Source organism: Phoxinus phoxinus, assembly GCF_949152265.1.
Source record: "Phoxinus phoxinus genome assembly, chromosome: 6".
NCBI lineage: Eukaryota > Metazoa > Chordata > Actinopteri > Cypriniformes > Leuciscidae > Phoxinus > Phoxinus phoxinus.
In genome coordinates this window covers 30,463,324-30,484,267 of record NC_136881.1, presented here as the reverse complement: position 1 = coordinate 30,484,267, position 20,944 = coordinate 30,463,324, and the positions used below count along the sequence as shown (strand labels likewise).

The 20,944-nt window shown below is 38.3% G+C and overlaps 1 protein-coding gene across 1 annotated transcript; it reads left to right on the top strand.

Moving 5' to 3' along the window:
- The first annotated feature begins 3,869 nt into the window (after positions 1-3,869).
- LOC307000746 (uncharacterized protein) lies at positions 3,870-19,583 on the top strand. The gene is made up of 9 exons (XM_079616566.1): positions 3,870-4,159; positions 6,854-6,896; positions 7,117-7,413; positions 7,491-7,775; positions 17,514-17,734; positions 17,886-17,984; positions 18,457-18,582; positions 18,867-18,971; positions 19,262-19,583. Exons 2-9 carry the CDS (start codon positions 6,854-6,856, stop codon positions 19,373-19,375), a joined length of 1,290 nt encoding a protein of 429 aa, XP_079472692.1. The 5' UTR covers positions 3,870-4,159; the 3' UTR covers positions 19,376-19,583.
- The last annotated feature ends 1,361 nt before the right edge of the window (positions 19,584-20,944 follow it).

Sequence of the window (20,944 nt, the reverse complement as noted above, 5' to 3'; positions counted from 1 at the left end):
TTACATTCTCCAAGGTATTAACATTAACATTTTTCATAACTCCATGTAGGACGTTTCTGTACATAATGCAATATTTAGAAAATGTAGCCTACTCTTGTACTCTTGATACTCAAGTACTTTTAAAAAAGAGTACTTCAGTACTTTTACTTAAGTAGACATCTGACTGAAGTACTTTTACTTGTACTTGAGTCAAATTTAGCAAGGGGTATCTGTACTTTTTTTCAAGTACTCACCTCTGCTGGTGTGTATATTCAAGTAAACAGCCAAGCAAAAATCCATAGACACACACTGGCAGGACACCAACCATCAGTCTATGTATAGATGCTCTACTGACAGCTTTTACAAAACGAATAGGTAACACTTTACAATAAGGTTCATTTATTAATACATTAGTTCATGTATTAACTAACATGAACTAACAATGAGCAATATATTTGTTACAGTATTTATTAATATTTGTTAATGTTAGTTAATAGAAATAAAGCTGTTCATTGTTTGTTCATGTTAGTTCACAGTGCATTAACTCATGTTAACAAGATTTTAATAAAGTATTAGTAAATGTTTAAATTAATATTAACAAAGATTAATAAATGCTTTATAAGTGCAGTTCATTATTAGTTAATGTTAACTAATGTAGTTAACTAATGTTAACTAATGAACCTTATTGTAAAGTGTTACCAACGAATACTTTCTGGCGGTATCTGGGAATGAGACTGGATCTAATATTCCTTATGTGGATACTTGATCTACCATTTTTGGCATTGTCGGCAGGATAAAATAGCAGAGGAAGTGTCATCTTTATGGGAGAATCAGAGTATGGATTGTTTTTGGCACAGCCAGAAGGATGCAATGAATCCAGGACATCCGGGCTACAGACTCCAGGTCAATAACGTGAGAGATTAAAAACACTCCCTGGCTGCAGGCGTCTTTCCTTCACAAAAGTGCAACAAGCAGTGTAAGTGTGTCTTTGAGAGTTTGTCATCTCCATGTAAATACGGTACCGTGAGTAGAAAGGATGCTGGGTCAGATTTGATCATTCCTACATGAGTTATGCAGGGGTTTATTTAAAATCCCTTTAAAGTTTAAATAAAGTGCCCCTTTCATTTTCGAATATTACCTTTCGTGCAGTGTGTAATGAATGTAAAAGGTCTGCAAAGTTTTAAAGTTCAAAGTGCACAACAAATAAAAGTATAGTCTCCTAAAAGAAAGAATAGATTTTGATCTGTTGAAATTAGTTGTCAGCAATTGCAATCTCACTTCCTGTTACACACCTAACAATGTAGCAAATTCGTATAATGCCAGCCTATGGTCTTCATTGACTGCATGCAAACAACGCATACCTTGACCCGCCTTCAAACACCGTTGTTGTCGCTGAGGCCTTGAAAAGTTTGGTTTGGCTGTCGACATATCATGAAGACGCTATTTTCAGCGCTGCGAATCCACTTTGCTGCACTTACAAAGGATGAGGAAGACTCCGGAGCTCAAAAAAGGGGTTACACTTTATTTTTAGGTGTCTTTGTTACACTGTAATTATACATTTAAGTATTGAGTAATATTAAGTAACATGTTGTTACGGCCCTGCCCCGGTTTTTAACTTTCTTTTGAGAGACTTTTAGGGCCGACTCCTCCTCGGTGGGCAGGATTGCCCTAATGAAAACCAGCTGTACCTGTGGCAACCTATTTAAGGGGCTCCTGGATTTTGTCTAGTTCTCTCTCATTTTTGTTTTGTGTCTTTGTTTGAAGAGTGGGTTCTTGAGTTTGTGTTCCCATATGATTTCCACGACTTTACAAACCCCAATTTCCAACAGTTTATTGATTTGATGTTGTATTGATATTTATTATTATTACCTTATGTTTTGACCAGACATTATTTGTTTAACTTTAAATAAACCTATATCTTTTTAAGCCCATCTTGTGAATTGTCCTATTTATGTTATGACTTTGAGCCGTAACACATGTGCTTAGGATTAGGGTTTGGGTTTAGTTGCATATAATTATGCTTAATTTATAGTTATTACTATAGTAACTACATGTAACATTATGTAACAATGGCACTGTAAAATAAAGTGTTACCAAAAAAGGTGATGGGTGTTTTGTCTCCCCGACACGTGCTGTAAGCGGTAGACCAATCACAACAGACTGCGGGAGTCTGACAAATCAGGCTGCCGGTAAGGTGTGGTTTTGAGAGACTGAATCTTTGAACGAACAAACTTTGACTCTTTGAGGAATTAGGTGATGTGCAATGTATGTAAGTGTTTTTTTCTTTATCTTGGATGCATTTATTGTAGAAGACCTCCAAAACAAAATTAGGAACCTTTAAAATAGCATAATATGGAGACTTTAAATCACTGGGGATTTGTGAAATCCAAATGGTTTGAAATCAATAAGCATGAAATATCATTATTTGGAAAACTATCTATTCTGGTTCCTTACATCTGATTCTGAACTAATTTCAGACGGTGCAGAGATCATGCAGATTTCTAATGGTAAACAGTTTGAATCTCGAAATTCTGATTTGATGTTTCGTAAATGTGTTCAAGTATGAGTATGTTTTAGAAAATATGCAGAATGTACACAACACAGTTCCATTTAGACATTTTATGACTCGTTCTAAACACAAGGATTATGATGTTTCATTACGCTGTCAAGTAATGGGGGTTACAAACAGTTTCTTTAACATTCATATTTGTGCAGGTAGAGTGACAATTGAATTTTTGTGTTCCCTTAAAGACTTGCAATCTGCTCAAAATCAACACCATTCTTATCTGTACCTCCTATTGAGTTGTAATTATCATCTTACAAATCTCAACAACACATTAAAGTCTTTAGCACTTATGTAACATCAATTTTGACCAGGAGGACAATACTAGGGATACTGGCACTGTGTAAACTATTGTGATAAACAATGTCAAAATATTAATAAGAACAGCTGGTGTGTGGGATCAATATACAGCAAGTCCCCCCAAAAAAGCAGTCTGGTAAGTTTTGAGATAAAAACCAATTTATGTGAAATCACTTCTGTTTTTCTGAGTTAATGTCTTACTTTTATCTGCATAAAGTTATGCAAAATAAAAAGGGGTGTTGAGGAATACATATAGACGAGACTATATCAATTCGGCATTGATTTATATTACTACTGTATGAGAGTAAAATAATAATCCTAAAGTTTCAATATTCAGCAAACTCACAGAAGCGTTACAATTTTTAAACGGAAATGAAAACTACTTTCTTTACTATCAAAATATGAAATATAATTTGTGTTCCAACAAGGCCAGTCTGTAGGCTATCCCTTCCACAAAGCATTCATGAGAATGAGCATTGCACTGAGCTGAGACTGATGCATGCTGGGATGGGAGGGGTCCTCTAGCCTCGCCTCTCACGTGTATCGTGTTGCGTTTGTTTATGCAGTCTTGCCAGCCTGAAATAGGTTCGTCATCTGTTATATTAGTTTCATAGCTTGAGGAAAATATAGAAGGAACAGCTGAAGGCTGGAGCACTAATATAAATGTCCGCATTTCCTCTCCATATTTATGAGCATAAATTTGGTTTGAAGAATAACATTTATAAATTGGTGTGGTGACTCGTTGCCCTTGCATTTATTTAAAAATGACTAATCAAAATGGTTAATGTTAAATGTATTAATTATTTATGTGATAAAAAAAAAATAAGAAAAAAAGATTCAAAAGCTCAGTCAGTTCCATAAGAAAACAAATAGTTCATCTAAACACAAAAAAATGAAAGGGAAGTTCAGTTATTAAATATCACATTCCACACATTTGGGGAATGAAAAGGTTATGTTCGGCACTCCTTAAAGCTGTGTATAGCCTATTATATGCCATTTCTCAAAGGCAGGCATGCATGATCATGCTACACTTGCCATAACATACACTTAATTCTCTTTCAGATTGGCTACTCATTCAAAACTAACACACACACACACACACCAATCCTCACATGCTTTTGTAATCGTCCATCTTGACAAAAGAACAAGAATGTGCCCGGAGCGGTTGGTAGCCTATATGCACGACCACATAGGGGGCTGAGTTAAACTCTACTAGGCTACCACAGGACACACCTACTACCTACAACATAATTTACAGCCCTGAACACGGCTAAATCCTACATTTACAACGGAAACGTCCATCATATTGATGACATTGTAAGTAGATACACTTTGATCTTTCTCTGTGTCGCCTATGGTTGTCAAAATTTAGGAAATAATTCGCAGGAAACGCGAATTACGTCTCTATATACAAAGTCGTTATTGTTATAGTTTTTTTTTTTTTTAACCAGGCGCCTAATGACGATAGTTTGTCAAACATTGTAGATAGCAGTTTGTATTTATTTATTCCCCGCTGCGTTTGGTTGATGTTTGATTCAAAATCGTTCAATCACAGACAGACACGTTTGCATCTAACGTTAGCCTATTTGCGTCTCTTACTTTAATATGTGACATTAAGTCGTCAACTGAACGTGTTATTCGTTGGATTACTCGACATGACTAAATCTAATTAGTTCGTGCATTCGCGCTAGTAGCGTCAACATGTTATTCGTTGGATTACTCATGACTAAATCTAATTCGTGCATTCGCGCTATAGCGTAGGCTATGATGAAATTGGGGATTCTGGCCCAGTTAAATTAATCTAACGCGCTTCAGAGATGCAGATTAGCTGCCATTTATATGGGCGTGTCCCAATCGCTGAACAGTGCACTAAAACCAAGCGGCAACCTCCCCGTCTCTCTCTTGAAACCAACACGGAAGTGAATTAAACGGCAATTCATCGACTGGCCGCTTGAGGCTGGCTGCAGAAGGGAGTCAAATCTGTATCTCCCCCATGTTAAAATGCCCAACTTTACAGCAGAACAAAACATGTTTACAGCCTGGTTCTCTCTGTGGCTTTGGTCTATAAAGCTAACTTTGCCCTTCATAACAACTGTGAGGGGGGTGCATTTTTTTATAACTCGCCCGTGTAGTTGATTAATATTTAAAGTTCTGCAAAATTAAGGGTGTGTCCACTTTTGAGTGACAGGCGGATTCCCGCTGATGTAAATGCTAGCCGGTTAGCAGTCACTTCACTTCAGCAAATTCCAGCTGCTGAATTTGCCATCTCTGCCGTGTTTGTGCTTTTATTCGGGATTATTTCATATAATTTAATACACCCGTGACCCATTACCTCGCCCACGGCTTTGGATTCCGCCGTTTTTCGTCGAGTATCGTTCGAGAGACCAGCGCTGTATTCCAGTCGTTCTCCTCTGTGAACATGCACTAATGGATGTGATGTCTGACAATTTCGTTGCTTTTTGGAGTTTTCAGATTTAAAAACGTCTATAGATATAAAGGCTACACTCGTTCTGCGGTGCCGTTGCTCTGGACCAGATTATAACATGCTTATGTACCGTCAGATGAGATCCTGCAGGTGTGTTTCTCCGTTCATGCAATAAATGCACATCCTTGAATGAGCGCGTATTTCTAGCGCATTTAACGTTACTTGAACTTCACAGGTAATATATCTATGTTTTGACCCATTTGAGATGCGGCCAAAATCAGAATTTAAAATGGACTGAATAATAAAGCTCTCTACGAACTTGACGAGCGATGCCGCGCTGACGGACCATAGACTGTAATAAAGAGTGACTGACATGTATGCACATAATCACGGTCACACACACTCTCAGAGTAGCCTATTGTAAAGTTACTGCATAATACATTTTCAACAAGCAGAATAACTTAGCTGCACAGAATCGCGATACACAGTCTCACTTGTAGCTATGTCTTTTAACTATTACAATATTTCGAAGGGCAAAAACAGGACCTTTTAATTGCCATTCAGATTTTAATCATCAACTGTCAGTGTCACTTTAGCGCGAGCCCCTGTGCAGTCGCAGACTTGGTACTGTGAGTAGCATATAGCATTAGCTCCCAAGCCTGCTAACTCCATAACGTCGCGCTAGGTGGGCGTGGTTTCAGATAGCCAGGCTCCTCAGCTCCGCCTCTTTGCCCATATTCTGTTATCCGGGAGTGACGAGCGGTGACGCGAGGCCAAGATGGCGACGGCCGGCTCCGCCCACTTTAGGCTTCAAAAATGCTCTTCAGAAACCTACGGGTGACGTCACGGACACTACGTCCATATTTTTTTACAGTCTATGACTAAAACCTTTTGTACTCTGTCCAGGCTATTTAATTAATATATACACCGTATTGTAATATACTTAAAGGGATAGTTCACCCAAAAGTGAGAATTCTGTCATGATTTACTCACCCCAAGTTGTTCCAAACCTGTAACGTTATGAATTTCTTTCTTCTGCTGAACACAAAAGAAGATATTTTGAAGAATGTCGATAACCAAACAGGTGATGGGCCCCATTGATTTCCATAGTATTTTTTTCTCCATATGGAAGTCAATGGGGGTAATTTGATAAATGTTTTGGAATTTGTATCAAATTTCATACATAACACGAAATTATGTTGATGTAATCAAATAAACTTTCAGTCCAGTAAATGCTCATCTTGAAATATAAATAACTATTTAAGTTATATGTACGTTTAGCCTACTTTATAAAAAATCATTAAAGATACACATGTTCAGGTGGACATTTTTTTAAATACTACAAATATTTTTACTTAGAGGGCAGAAGGCATGCAGAAGATTGTGTACAACAGGTTTTTCTGCAAAGTTTTGATCATGTTGATCATTTAGAGGCCTGCCACAAATATGGTCAGATTAACCAGTTTAAGACGATATGATTGTTTCTAGAACTCTGGTTAAAACAATAAAGTTATTTAATGTAATATGTGTTAAGAATCTATCTGCAATAATAGATAATAGAAATTAATAGATAATTTCTCAAACAGATGCTGAGTGTTTGGACCCTCCTAGCAGCTGCTATTTGTGCAGGTATGACAACATTTGCTTCTTACACACTAAAATAACCTTACTGAAGATGATTCTGCATGGACGTGTAAATTTAGTTCTTTAGAATCACAGTTGAATCATGTCATGCATTGACATATAAGACAAAAAAAGCAGTATATAATTCTAATTGCTTAAAGAACTCATCTTGTAATTCTAAACAACATCTCTAGAATATGAAACAACAAAACATTGTCTCCCTCAGTGCCAGTCTCAGCAATATCTCGAAGGAATATAATCCACGGCCGTCAGTTGTCTCTGGATCTTCCTGAAAGGACAAAGAGGTTGGAATTTACCTCTGCTGATGAGAAAGATCAATTTACTATCTGGGAACATAAGAGCCTATCTCTCTGGCCCAGTAAACCCAGTAAAGGCCAAGTGAACAGCGCTAGTCAAGGCTGGTCTTTCACAATCAGACATGTTACGTTTGACGATGAGGGAACCTACACCCTGGTCAATTCCTTTGGTTCAACCATCTCCAGTTATACAGTAAAGGTCAACAGTGAGTAGTAATTTAAACCTCCATCTCAGAATAATATCTCTGTGACGGTCCACATATCCTCACCTTTTTTTTTTCAGCCAACAGGGAAATAATAGAGCGTATAGCAGGTGAAAAACTGACTATACCACTGCTAGGACTCAAGCAGAGTGATGCCACGCTTCGCTTTTACGGCAATTATTCATCTGTCACCCTCGTGGAGAATGGAGTTCCAGTGGGCAAGAACAAACCAGACTATATTAACCGGCTTAAAGTGACCAGCGAATTGATCCAGGTTCTCAATGTCAATGTGTCCGATTTGGGCAGATACGAGCTCACCGATTATAAAGGCAGATCTGTCTCAAACAATACAATGGTACTAGTGGGTAAGAAAATACTTTCTTCAGTATATTTTATATTTTAAATTTGAACACACATACACACACATTTTACTTTTACTATTTAAATGGGGACATTGCATAGACTTTCATAGTTTTGTCATTTCAGCTAGTGATAAATACTATAACCTTACCAGAAAACTTTCTGCATGTTTACAATTAAAATAACTGAATTTACTTTATTTTTATGATGTTTTTACAAATGAGGACATCTCCAAAATATATTTGTTGTCAGGTTTAGCTCACTTCTGGGTACTTTTATGCCCTTTTACAAAGCCTTGATTTTGTTTTTGGGGTGTACTAGAATATTTTTTCATGCTTGATAGTTCAAAAAACATATTTTCACATATTTTACATTGTTACAGCACCTCTCTCCCCAGTCTGGCTCGAACGTGCCTTTTAGTTCTGGTTTCGATGAAGCCCCTTTTTTCGAAATACGAAATGTGCTGTGATTGGTTTTCTCGCCCAGTGTGCTGTGATTGTGTCCCGCACGGTTGTAGAACACACAATGATGATGAGGAATAGGTTCAGAAAGGTCTTTGAATAAATTCAGATACAGGCACGCAAACAAACACAACACTGGCAAAAACGAGACTGCGCCTAGAACACTGAAAACACAGGAACTTGTGTACGGATGATGATAAGGGAACACCGCAGAACAGAATGACAACTCGTATTAGTAACCAAGATGACAAACAAGTGGCGGGAACAGGACATAATGAATACTAACTAAAAGTCAGTGATAACTAAATTAAGAACAACTATAACCAAAAATCCCTGAATGATTGGCACCACTTAACAAGTGTTCGTGAAATGTCAAGCAAGATCTACTCAGATGTAAATATTAAGGATTAAGGAAATATATCAAACCAATTCAAGCCTGATTCAGACTTAAGAATGTTAACAAACAAGTTAACTGGATCATCCAGAATGGATTTCATGCACTGACTTTGCAAGCAGGGATTTCACAGGACGTTTCAGAGTGATATGATTGTTTTTTTGTAACAATGTTATTCACCATTAATCATGATATTTGTCTGAAAACTATGGCAATTCAAACAGTAATTGATCACAAAACGCTGGTGAATTTTCCTAAAGGGCTTTTTCCTAAGAACAGTCTTGCAAAAGCGAGAGCTTACAAAAGCTACAGTAAACACTATATCAACACTAATGTTCAATTCAATTCAATTCAAGTTTATTTGTATAGCGCTTTTCACAATACATATTGTTTCAAAGCAGCTTTACAGAAAATGCATTTCAAAAGTATAGGCTACATACAAAAATACAGTTAGTTAATCATAAAATTTAGGGCATAACATATCGCCGGCGTTGGGGCGTCTCTTCACAGGCGTCGAGTAGTCTCATCACAGGCGTTGGGGCATCTGAAGTCTCCATGAGAGGCTGGATGCATAACTGGAGCTGACGAACTCTATTTGAGTTATCTCGGGACAGGCGTCCCGAGATAACAACAAAAAAGGCAGATGGGAAATAATTAGCGTAGCTGCTGTTCATAATATGAATGCAATTGATCTGATTTAACTGTAGTATAAAAGGTATGAGATGCATCATGTGAATGCTTGGCTAAAGAGATGCGTCTTTAATCTAGTTTTAAACTGGGAGAGCGAGTCTGAGCCTCGGACAATATCAGGAAGGCTATTCCAGAGTTTAGGAGCTAGATGTGAAAACGCCCTCCCTCCTTTAGTGGACTTAGTTATCCTAGGTACGACCAGAAGCCTCGAATTTAGCGATCTTAAAGAGCGCGATGTATTATATGGCGATAGAAGATCTCTTAAATACACAGGAGCTAAACCATTTAGGGCTTTATAGGTCAGTAACAATACTTTGTAATTGATACGGAACTTAATAGGTTACCAGTGTAGAGATGATAAAATTGGCGTTATATGATCATATTTTCTTGACCTAGTAAGAACTCTAGCAGCTGCATTTTGGACTAACTGTAGCTTGTTTACGGAGGATGTAGGACAACCAGCTAATAAAGCATTACAGTAATCTAGTCTCGAGGTCATGAATGCATGAACTAACTTTTCTGCATCAGAAACTGATAGCATATTACGTAGCTTAGCAATGTTTCTAAGGTGGAAAAAGGCTGTTCTTGTGACATTTGAAATATGATTTTCAAAAGACAAGTTGCGGTCTAGTATAACACCCAGATCTTTTACTGTAGAGGATAAAGTAACAGGACATCCATCTAGATTAAGCTTGTATTGTAAGAGGTTTTGTGGGCAGTTTTTTGGACCAATCAGTAATACCTCCGTTTTATCTGAATTTAATAGAAGAAAATTACACGTCATCCAATATTTTATATCTTTAACACACTCTGTCATTTTAGATAATTTAGTGTTATCATCTGGTCTTGATGAAATATATAATTGAGTGTCATCAGCATAACAGTGGAAACTTATTCCATGTTTTCTTATAATATTACCAAGTGGCAGCATATAAATTGAGAATAGCAGGGGGCCTAATACAGATCCTTGCGGCACTCCATAATTTACTGACGTTATCTTTGATTTTTCCCCATTTAAATGGACAAAATGGTAACGGTCTGATAGGTACGATCTAAACCAGCTTAATGCCTGTCCCTGAACACCAGTGTAATTTTGAAGTCGATCTAAGAGTATTGTGTGATCTATAGTGTCGAACGCAGCACTAAGATCGAGTAAAACTAGTATTGAGATACAGCCTTGGTCAGAAGCTAAAAGTAAATCATTTGTAATTTTAACCAGCGCAGTTTCTGTGCTATGATGTGGCCTGAATCCTGACTGAAATTTTTCATAGATATCGTTTTCTTGCAAGAAAGAGCACAATTGAGCGGACACAACTTTTTCTAGTATTTTAGACATAAATGGAAGATTTGAAATGGGTCTGTAATTTGCTAGGTTATTTGGATCTAATTGTGGTTTCTTAATGAGTGGTTTTATAACTGCCAGCTTGAACGTTTTTGGAACGTGACCTAAAGATAGAGACGAGTTAATAATATTGAGAAGAGGCTCTTCCACTACAGGTAACACTTCTTTCAGTAGTTTAGTGGGTATTGGATCTAATAAACATGTTGTTGGTTTAGATGCAGTGATAAGTTTATTTAGCTCTTCCTGTCCTATAGTTGTCCTATAGTAAGCGCTGTAGTTGTTCTTGAGGGACGATAATTGAGGCTGAATCATAAGACGCTGTCAAAGATTATACATTTACAATTGTGTTTCTGATGCTTTCTATTTTCTCAGTGAAGAAATTCATGAAATCATTACTATTAAAATGTAACGGAATATTTTGTTCAGGTGATGTCTGTTTATTTGTTAATCTAGCCACAGTGTTAAATAAAAACCTTGGATTGTTTTGGTTGTTTTCTATTAGTTTGCGGAGATGCTCAGCCCTGGCTGATTTTAGAGCCTTTTTATAACGTGACATACTGTCTTTCCACGCGATTCTAAAGACCTCTAAATTTGTTTGTTTCCATTTGCGCTCTAAGTTACGAGTTTCTCTCTTGATAACATGCGTAGCACTGTTGTACCATGATGCTTTAGTTTTCTCTCTTAACTTTTTTAATCTAATTGGTGCAACAATTTCTAATGTACTAGAGAGAATGGTGCTCATACTGCTAGTCATTTCCTCTAGCTCATCTGTTAGTTTGGGTTCACTGAGAAGCTGAGATAGATCAGGTAAGCTATTCAAGAATCTATCTACAGTGGTTGGAAGGATTGTTCTGCCTGGTCGATAACGCGGCGCAACATGACACATTTCAGCCGTACGTAGTATGCAAGTTACCATGTAATGATCAGTGACATCATCACTTTGCGGTATAATATCTATATCGGTTGGATCGGTTCCATATGATATAATTAAATCTAAAGTATGATTAAGACGATGAGTGGGACCACTAACGTTTTGCTTGACCCCAAAGGAGTTTAATAAATCTGTAAACGCAGCCCCTAACGCATCATTTGTGTTATCAACGTGTATGTTGAAATCTCCAACAATTATTGCCTTATCGACATTGACCAATAGATCTGAGAGAAAATCTGCAAACTCTTTTAGGAAATCAGCGTAAGGCCCTGGCGGTCTATATACAGTTGCCAAGGTTAGAGATAATAGGGATTTCTTTCTTACATCTGGGAGCGTAACATTTAGCACAAGTACTTCAAACGAATTAAACCTGTGGCCTGTTTTCTGAGTAACATTAAGAATATCTCTATAGATTGTTGCAACACCGCCGCCACGACCAATCAGACGGGGCTCATGCTTATAACCGTATCCTGGTGGAGAGGACTCATTAAGACCGAAATAATCATTCGATTTAAGCCAGGTTTCAGTAAGGCAGAGTACATCGAAGCTATTATCAGTGACCATTTCATTTACAATAACCGCCTTAGGTGTAAGCGATCTAATGTTTAGAAGACCTAGCTTAAGAAATTGTTTTTGTTCACTAATATTGAGATTTTCTGGTTTAATCACAATTAGATTTTTCTTAGATCCTACAGTAGATTTATTGTTTGGCCTCACTAAACGAGGAATAGACACAGTTTCTATAAAGTGTTCTACACTGGTACTTATATCAATTAATTTGGGACAGCAAAGAATGTGATTTGGACTTTGACTTACTAGTCATATGGTGTATAACGTCTTGGAGATGTTGTCCGACAGAACAGCCGCTCCGATTCTGCTGGGGTGCAGGCCCTCACGGTAGAGCCTAGGTCGCTCCCAGAACAGATTCCAATTATTTACAAAGAGCAGTCTCTGTTCATTACACCATGACATCAACCATTCATTTAGTGCAAACAATCTACTGAACCTTTCTTGTCCTTGTCGGTACGTGGGAAGCGGTCCAGACACGACGATCTTTGCTTCAGGCGATGTTCTGCGTACCGTCTCGATCAGGCTCCTGTAGTCCCTCTTCAGAACCTCCGTCTGCCGCAGCCTGATGTCGTTCACCCCCGTGTGCAGCACGACAGCTCCGACGCGCTCGTCACCGTTCAGGATCTCGGGAACCTGCGCAGCGACATCGAGAACACGAGCACCAGGAAAGCAGTGAGTGCGCACCATACCTTTACCTGAGGTAGCGCGGACATGCCGGACCATGGAACTGCCGATGATCACAGCGTCGTCGCGTTCCGTCTCGCAAAGAGGGGAGAAGCGGTTCCGGGTGGAGATCTCGAAGACCGGGAGGGGCGGAGAGGTCCTTGCTCTGGTCCTGGCTCGTGTCTTCCGCTGTGGCATCATCCAGGGTCCATGGTGCTGTGTCGGTGTCGGGGTGAACGAGACCAGGGGTGCTCGGGTCTTGTGCAGAGAAATACACGGAGTAGAGGAGGCCGGAGTCGAAAAGTTACTAACCACTGACTTGTGAGCATCGGCGCGTGATGCTTCAAGCGCTGATCGTCGGTCTCGCAGCTCGGCCTGCCTCCCCAGCAGATCACGGATCTGCTTCTCCACGGACTCCAGCTCCAACCGCACCGAATGCAGCTCAAACGTGTCCTCACCTGCACTCAGAGGTAACGTTAGACACACATCCGATGTATTCGCCATTATGACAGATGAACAATAAATTAGCAGTGATGCTACCAATATCACTACTAATTTAGGACTGAAATCATGGATAGAACCCGTATCCTTCCAGTGATTCGAGTGTAAATAAGACGGTCGATAGGAGAGACCACGCGTGCAAATGCTAGCGGGCTAACGTTAGAGATAGTAACGGAAGTTCGGAAAGTTGGATATAACCAGCGATATCAAAGCAATCCGATTGTTTTTTATAGAGAGTAACGTAGACTCACTGTATTCCGGACACTTTGCACAGTAAAAAGTCCCGTAAGGTAACAATCCGCGGAAAAATACACCTGATTGGCTCGTCTGTCTCTGGGGACATGCCTTCCACACGTTCTCAAGTTTGATTGATACATTTTTGGACTAATCATTTTGGAGAAATCTTGAAAAAACTGCCGGGAGACGCAGTGTCCGGATTACAGTGAGGACTCACGGTGTTCCGGACGGCTGACTTTTTTTACTCACTGTGTTTCGGACAGATAAGGAGGAGTCATTTCTAATATAAAACACATACATTTTAACAACTATAAGTTGGTAAAATAATTATATTAATAATCATATGTTGTATATTTATTATTTATAAGTGTCTATACACTCTTTTAATCGACGATAGCTCATGTGAAGCACATGCGTTGATAACATTATATTCTAACGTTAACAAGGTGTTTTAACGAGGGTGCAGTGATTCATGTCGGACAAAGTGCCTCATAGAACGTGAATATCCCTTTAAAAAATTACAAATATTTGCAAATTGTAACTTATAATTACTTTATAAGACCATAATAATGTTTTTTTTTGTCATTTTCTGGTGCGTGATCATGTTTTAAGAGCTGAGGTATTCTCCCTTCTTCATTTTGACCTGCCGGAAAACCCTCCCCCCGCCATTTTCTGAACAGTCATTGGTGTACGTTAGAAACTCGCGTTGATTTCTTTGAAACGATTGGCTCTGGAAACATAGGGTTGGTCGGAATCAAAAGAGGATGAGGCAAAGATGACACGGATATATATATTTGCCGTGACCTGAAAGTGTTTATTTATAGAATTTGCGGGAAAAGGTCAAGTGTCCGGAATACCGTGATGTCCGGAATACAGTGAGTCTACGTTAGTATCGGAGATATGTTCACACGCTGGAAAAATAGAAAATGCTCGTTTATAAATGAGTGTAACGAAGAAAAAATCAAGGATTTATGAGTCAATTCGACGGAGCTCCAAACACAAACAAAGCGATTCAAAACACAAAAATTAGTGTAAAGAAGAAAATTAAGGATTTATGAATCAATTCGACGGAGCTCCAAACACAAACAAAGCGATTCGAAACACAACACAAACTCCAAACACAAACAAAGTGATTCGAAACACAACACAAACTCCAAACACAAACAAAGCGATTCGAACACAAACACAACTCCAAACACAAACAAAGCGATTCGAACACAAACACAACTCCAAACACAAACAAAGCGATTCGAACACAAACACAAACTCCAAACACAAACAAGCGATTCGAAACACAACACAAACTCCAAACACAAACAAAGTGATTCGAAACACAACACAAACTCCAAACACAAACAAAGCGATTCGAACACAAACACAGTGATTCGAAACACAACACAAACTCCAAACACAAACAAAGCGATTCGAACACAAACACAACTCCAAACACAAACAAGGCGATTCGAACACAAACACAAACTCCAAACACAAACAAGCGATTCGAAACACAACACAAACTCCAAACACAAACAAGCGATTCGAAACACAACACAACTCCAACACAAACAAAGTGGTTCGAAACACAGACACAAAGCGATTCAAAGCACAAACACAAACTCCAACACAAACAAAGCGATTTCAGTGATTCGAGTGTAAATAAGACGGTCGATAGGCGAGACCACGCGTGCAATGCTAGCGGGCTAACGTTAGAGATAGTAACGGAAGTTCGGAAAGTTGGATTTAACTAGCGATATCAAAGCAATCCGATTGTTTTTTATAGAGAGTAGTATCGGAGATATGTTCACACGCTGGAAAAATAGAAAATGCTCGTTTATAAATGAGTGTAAAGAAGAAAATCAATGATTTATGAATCAATTCGACGGAGCTTCAAACACAAACAAAGCGCTCACTCGCGACGCATGCGAGTGAGCTACCAGGCGAGCATGTTGGTTACCAGGCGAGCATAGCAACAACGTAAAACTTATCATTGGAATTGTTAATAGAAAACGTAACTACAAATAATAAGACATACTTACAAGTTACAACAGCAGATTGTCCCGATGGGACCTTCTCCATTTCAGGAGAAGCTTTTGTGCGTTGCATGCATTGTGGTTCTGGAAGCTGTTATCCGTAAAATGTGCCACACACAGATAAGTGTTGGGATTATAATGTTTAGGAACAGTGTTTAAAATAAATTGAAACCACTCTTAAGTTCCTCAGCTTTTGGAAGGTGACGGTCAAACAAACGAGTTTTGGAAACGGGGTGGAAAACACTGTCTCTTTGACATAGCGACAACACTGTATTCTCTAATGCAGCTCAACCAGGCATCATCCCCTTTTTTAGCGTATTCCGTGGGCGGGGATTATTTAAATGAGTAACATTGTGACTTCACAAAGCCCTGAAAAAACATGTTGTAGTCCAAACGAGTCGTTGTAGTTCAAGTGAATTCTGTTAAATAAAATATCTCCCTTTGGAGTGGACTTTGAGCTTTGTAACTTCCCCTTTTATTCTGCACTTATGCATTGAATTGACAGTAAAGACATTTATAATGTTACAAAACATTTCTAATTCAGATTTAATTCATTCAAATAGAATTAATTGGCTCATGACACAACACACACTCCTTCACAGGTCACCTTTCGGCGTAATCTACGATCACTCTCACCCTCCCGCCTATCCTCTTTGGTCTCATCCACACTTCCTCCCCCTAATCAGTTCTTATCACTAGATACTGTACTAACAGTGCAACTGACTCTTGTTTAGACAACTTCTGCCCCCTTCCATCCAGGCCAGCCGTTCTCCGCGAGCATCATTCTCAATTCAAGGCTGCAGAGGGGAAGGGTAGCAATTCAAAAGATCCCACTGACCGTGGTTTGTATCAGTCCCTCCTCTCTTCCTTATCTGCTAATGTCGGTCCTACTAAATTGATTTACTACCACAACCAAATGAACAATTCTTCTGACTCTCGCAAACTTTTCAAAACCTTCTCTTCATAATTCTCCTCTTCCCCCTCCTTCTTCTGCCCTAACAGCTTTGCCACAGTCTTCATATATAAAATAACAACCATCAGCGGACAATTTTCCACGCCACAAATCGACACGCACATCTTAACAGCTAACACACACGTTCTCCCCTCCTTCTCTCTGCTCTCGGAGGCAGACGTCTCCAAACTCATCCTTTTCAATCACCATACTACCTGTTCGCTTAAAGGGATAGTTCACTTTGAAATTAAATTTTGGTATGTTTTAGCTTACCTGAAGTGCATCCAAGATGTAGGTGTCTTTGTCTCCACAGTAGTTTCAAAGAGGCACAACATTTTTTTCACAGACGTTTACCTTGACTGTTCCAAACTCGGGTTCAACCTGAGCTGCTGAGTCTAGCCATTTTCAAGAAACTGCAAAAGATGCATCTTCTTCGCCAACATGTCTACTGTTCTAATATATAAAAAAATGTGCTGCGCTAGACTAGCTGGGACTGGTCACGGCATTTGCATTTTGTTGCCCTATGTTGTTGATTTGACTGGTTCTATTGCTCTCTTCATTTGTAAGTCGCTTTGGATACAAGCGTCTTCTAAATTATTCAATGTGAATGTAAATAAATACTGTTCTGTTCTGTTGCACTTTCTATTTATCAAAGAATACTGACAAAAATCTCGGTTTCCAGAAAAATATTGAGGACAATTGTTTTCAACATTTCAACAAGTTTCTTGATCACCAAATAGGCTTATTAGAATGATTTCTGAAGGATCCTGTGACACTGAAGACTGGAGTAATTATGCTGAAAGTTCAGTTTTGCCATCACAGGAAACTTTTTTTGTTTTGGACAGTACTATTAGTAAAAAAAAATATTCCTGTGTCTGTGTTTTGCAGGATTATTTTAGAGATGTATGATGCATGCATTAGTAACCATTATTATGTTTTTTCTTGTCTCATCTCTTCAAATGTTTCATGTAGATCATCATCCACCGAACCATAGTGTGGGTTTTTTAGCTCTACTGCTGCTTGGCATTCCTTCTGGAATCTGCTGCTTCTGCTGCAGAAGGAAAATCTGCAATAGGTGCCGGACCACCAAATCACCAACAGATTCCAACATCAATAATACTGTACCAGTGTCCATACCTGGCAGCAACACAGATCTGCCTGTAGGTCCTATAGGTCCTGGAGGCCCTGGCCAGGTAACATAAATGTGAAGATTCTGTCTCTCTCCCTGTACTCTCCCATGATCATGTTTGACTGGATCATGCCAAGCAACATTTATCAATTTTAGTCCCTGTAGCTGCTGTACATTGTAATTAATATGAATGGTTTGTGGTTTTTTGACCAAAGAGCTACAACGCTGGTTATCCGCCTCATCCAGATCAAGGACAGATTCATTATCCTCCGCCAACAGAGTGGAACGTGCAACCTGCTGTTTCTCCAAACCCTGTGAGTTCACATAAACATTTACTTTACAGATTTACATTTACTTTTATTAATTTAACAGATCCTTTTATCCAAAGGGACAAATAAAGAATGTTACAACACAAGCAGTTCATCCTAAGGAAGCAGTAACTTTATTTTACTTAAAGTGCTTGATTACCTAGAAAAATAATGGAAAAGCAGTGCAGTGGAATGCAAAAATTTGTTCTGTATGAACAGACCTTTATAGCTGGTTTAGCTGGTGGACCAGTAAAGACATGCAAACTTAAAGGGATAGTTCGCATCTTTTATCACGGATGGATACGCTTTGATGAACTTACACGAAAATATACCCATTGACTCCCATTATAAAGCTTGGAAGAGCCAGGACATTTTTTGTGTATATATATATATATATATATATATATATATAAAAGTGAGGGTTATATGTGCACTTTAAACTGGAAAAAATAAGTTTTGTGCATGTTCTCTTTTTAAGGGCTTTCATCCAGCGTATGCGCCTCAAAACCCTGTCTATCCTCCTGACTTTGGATCTGGAGTTCCCCCCGCTCAGCCTCCACAGTGGAATGCCCCTCCCACCCAGTACAACCCACCTGCACCTGTGGTACATCCAACACATGTTGCAATTTTGTTTTATTTTCATCCTGTTAACATTTCTGTTTGCTTATTTTTACTAAAATGTTAGCAAGTGAATATGTAAAAGACAAAAAGCAACACTAATTAATTACGCCAGGATTAGGCTATAGTGTAATAAGGACATATAAGTGGCTTTTATAAATGTGCCTTTGAAGAAAAAAAAAAGGTATGCACATTAATTAAGACATTCTAAGCTTGCATGTGCTTATTTGTGTATATTTTTGAACATGTTTACACTCTTTGTGTCCTCAGAACTATACGCCAGTGATGTACAGCGCTCCTCCTGGGCCTGAAGACGCAGGGTTTAAAATGAATGAACCGTATCCAACCACACCACTGCTCACACCTCAACCTGAGGTAAAGCTTACACTTTTTGTCACAGTCTGCGAAATCATTGAACGGGTCATGATAATTTGATTGTTTTTCCCCCCTACTTGTGAGTAAACGTTTTGGTGCAATATTGTAGTGTGCCACCTGTTGTTTCTAAGTGTACAATACTCAAATGTTTTCGAAACATTCCTTCAGTGACAGCCTTTTGTGTAATGTCTGCATTCATTGTGGGACATTTTTTTAACAAAATGCAGAAAATGTGCCCAAAATTGCTGCAAATGAACCCACTGACTCTCTGTGTCTCCCTCTTTTTCTAGTCTCACCAGTCTGCTATGCCCAGCGTTTCCATGAATATCCTCAACTCCGGTGAATCTAGTGTCCAGTTTGACATTAACAAAGGAAAGTCTGCTTCTGGCAGCAACTTCCTTTAGATACTCCAGAATCCTGATTTATCACTGTAAGAGAAACAAACACTTAGCTGTTGATTAGATTCATACAAAACCCAAGCCTTTAAAAATAACTTCTTCTTTTTTTTGTCCTTTCATATTTTGAAAGGACAGGACAATGTTCTCACTGTGGTTAAATTTCTAATTTTAACTTTTATATTGATGAATACCTCAAACAGATCAGTGATGGTCATCACTGGTGGTCATCACTGATGGTCAAACAGATAATGATGGTCATTATCACTGTAAACAATAATCATTTCTGTCTGGAGAATTAGTAGGACTTAAAAACGGCTACTGCTATTTTTTTCCTACCTCTTAATGCCACTCTCTTGGTGTTTAATAGTAGGAAAGAAGCTGTTGATATATATTTTACTGTTAGAAAGCTACCACCATATTGTCAGCCAAATGTTTTCATATTATACTCATGCTAAAGGGACAACAATATGAGGATTTTCCTTCTAAATGGGCTTCCAACGACACCCATTGCTGAAAGGTGTGCATATTGAAGCAGCAATGCAATATCCATAGACAAACACTGGCAGGCATGTAATGGCCTTTTCTGAAGTTTCACTTTCAACAGGACGGTTTACCCACAAAAATTCTAATTCTGTCATCATCTACATCTACCCTTATGTCATTCCAAATCTGCATGACTAGAAAATAAAATAAGATATTTTGAACATGTTTTTTTTTTTTATACAATGGAAGTTAATGGGCAGTTGGGCATCAATACTGTTCGGTTTCCATCATTCTTCAAAATATCTTAGGTTTCCACAGAAGAAAGAACTGCATACAGGTTTGAAATTTCATGAGGGAGAGTAAATGATAACAGAATTGTCATGTTTTGGGTAAACTATCTCTTGAAGGTGACACTAATCTACTATTTTCGCTTTCTAACAGTCAGCCTTAAAAAAAAAGCCATGTTCTACACTTTTGTGTAGAACTATATAGAATAAGCCATTAATTTAGTATGTTTTTGTACAGGTGTACCTCTACTCTTGACAACATATATATTCATTATTATTATTTTTGGCCAAAAAATGGTCTTTTGTAACTAAAATATACGTTATTTTTACCTGCTTAATTAAAGAGCGCTTAGCCACATATGCACATCATTACAGGAGGTTTGTGTATGTATATATGCGTGTATATGTATACACACACACACACAATGAATGTAACACATGTACATTGCTATTTAATATGCATGTAAGTGAATTCAAATGTATTAATGTACTGTTTTAGTGATTTTTCTCAACTAACACGAATAGCCTTTTCTGCATTTGCTTAGGGCATTTTCAAAGTGCTGTTAGCTGGAATTAAACAACTGCCTCAAACCAAAAAACATTTATACTTGAGTCTTGAATATATGCATACAGTGTTATAGTGATGTAGTTTTATAGTACAGGGTAAACATTGTACTTGCATAATTTAAATGGCCTTCATATCACAATGGATATATAAGTCAATTTCTGCCAACATGACTGTATTTCTTAATATTTATATTGTATTCATTTTACACGTTCTCTGTATTTTTTTATTTTCTCAAAC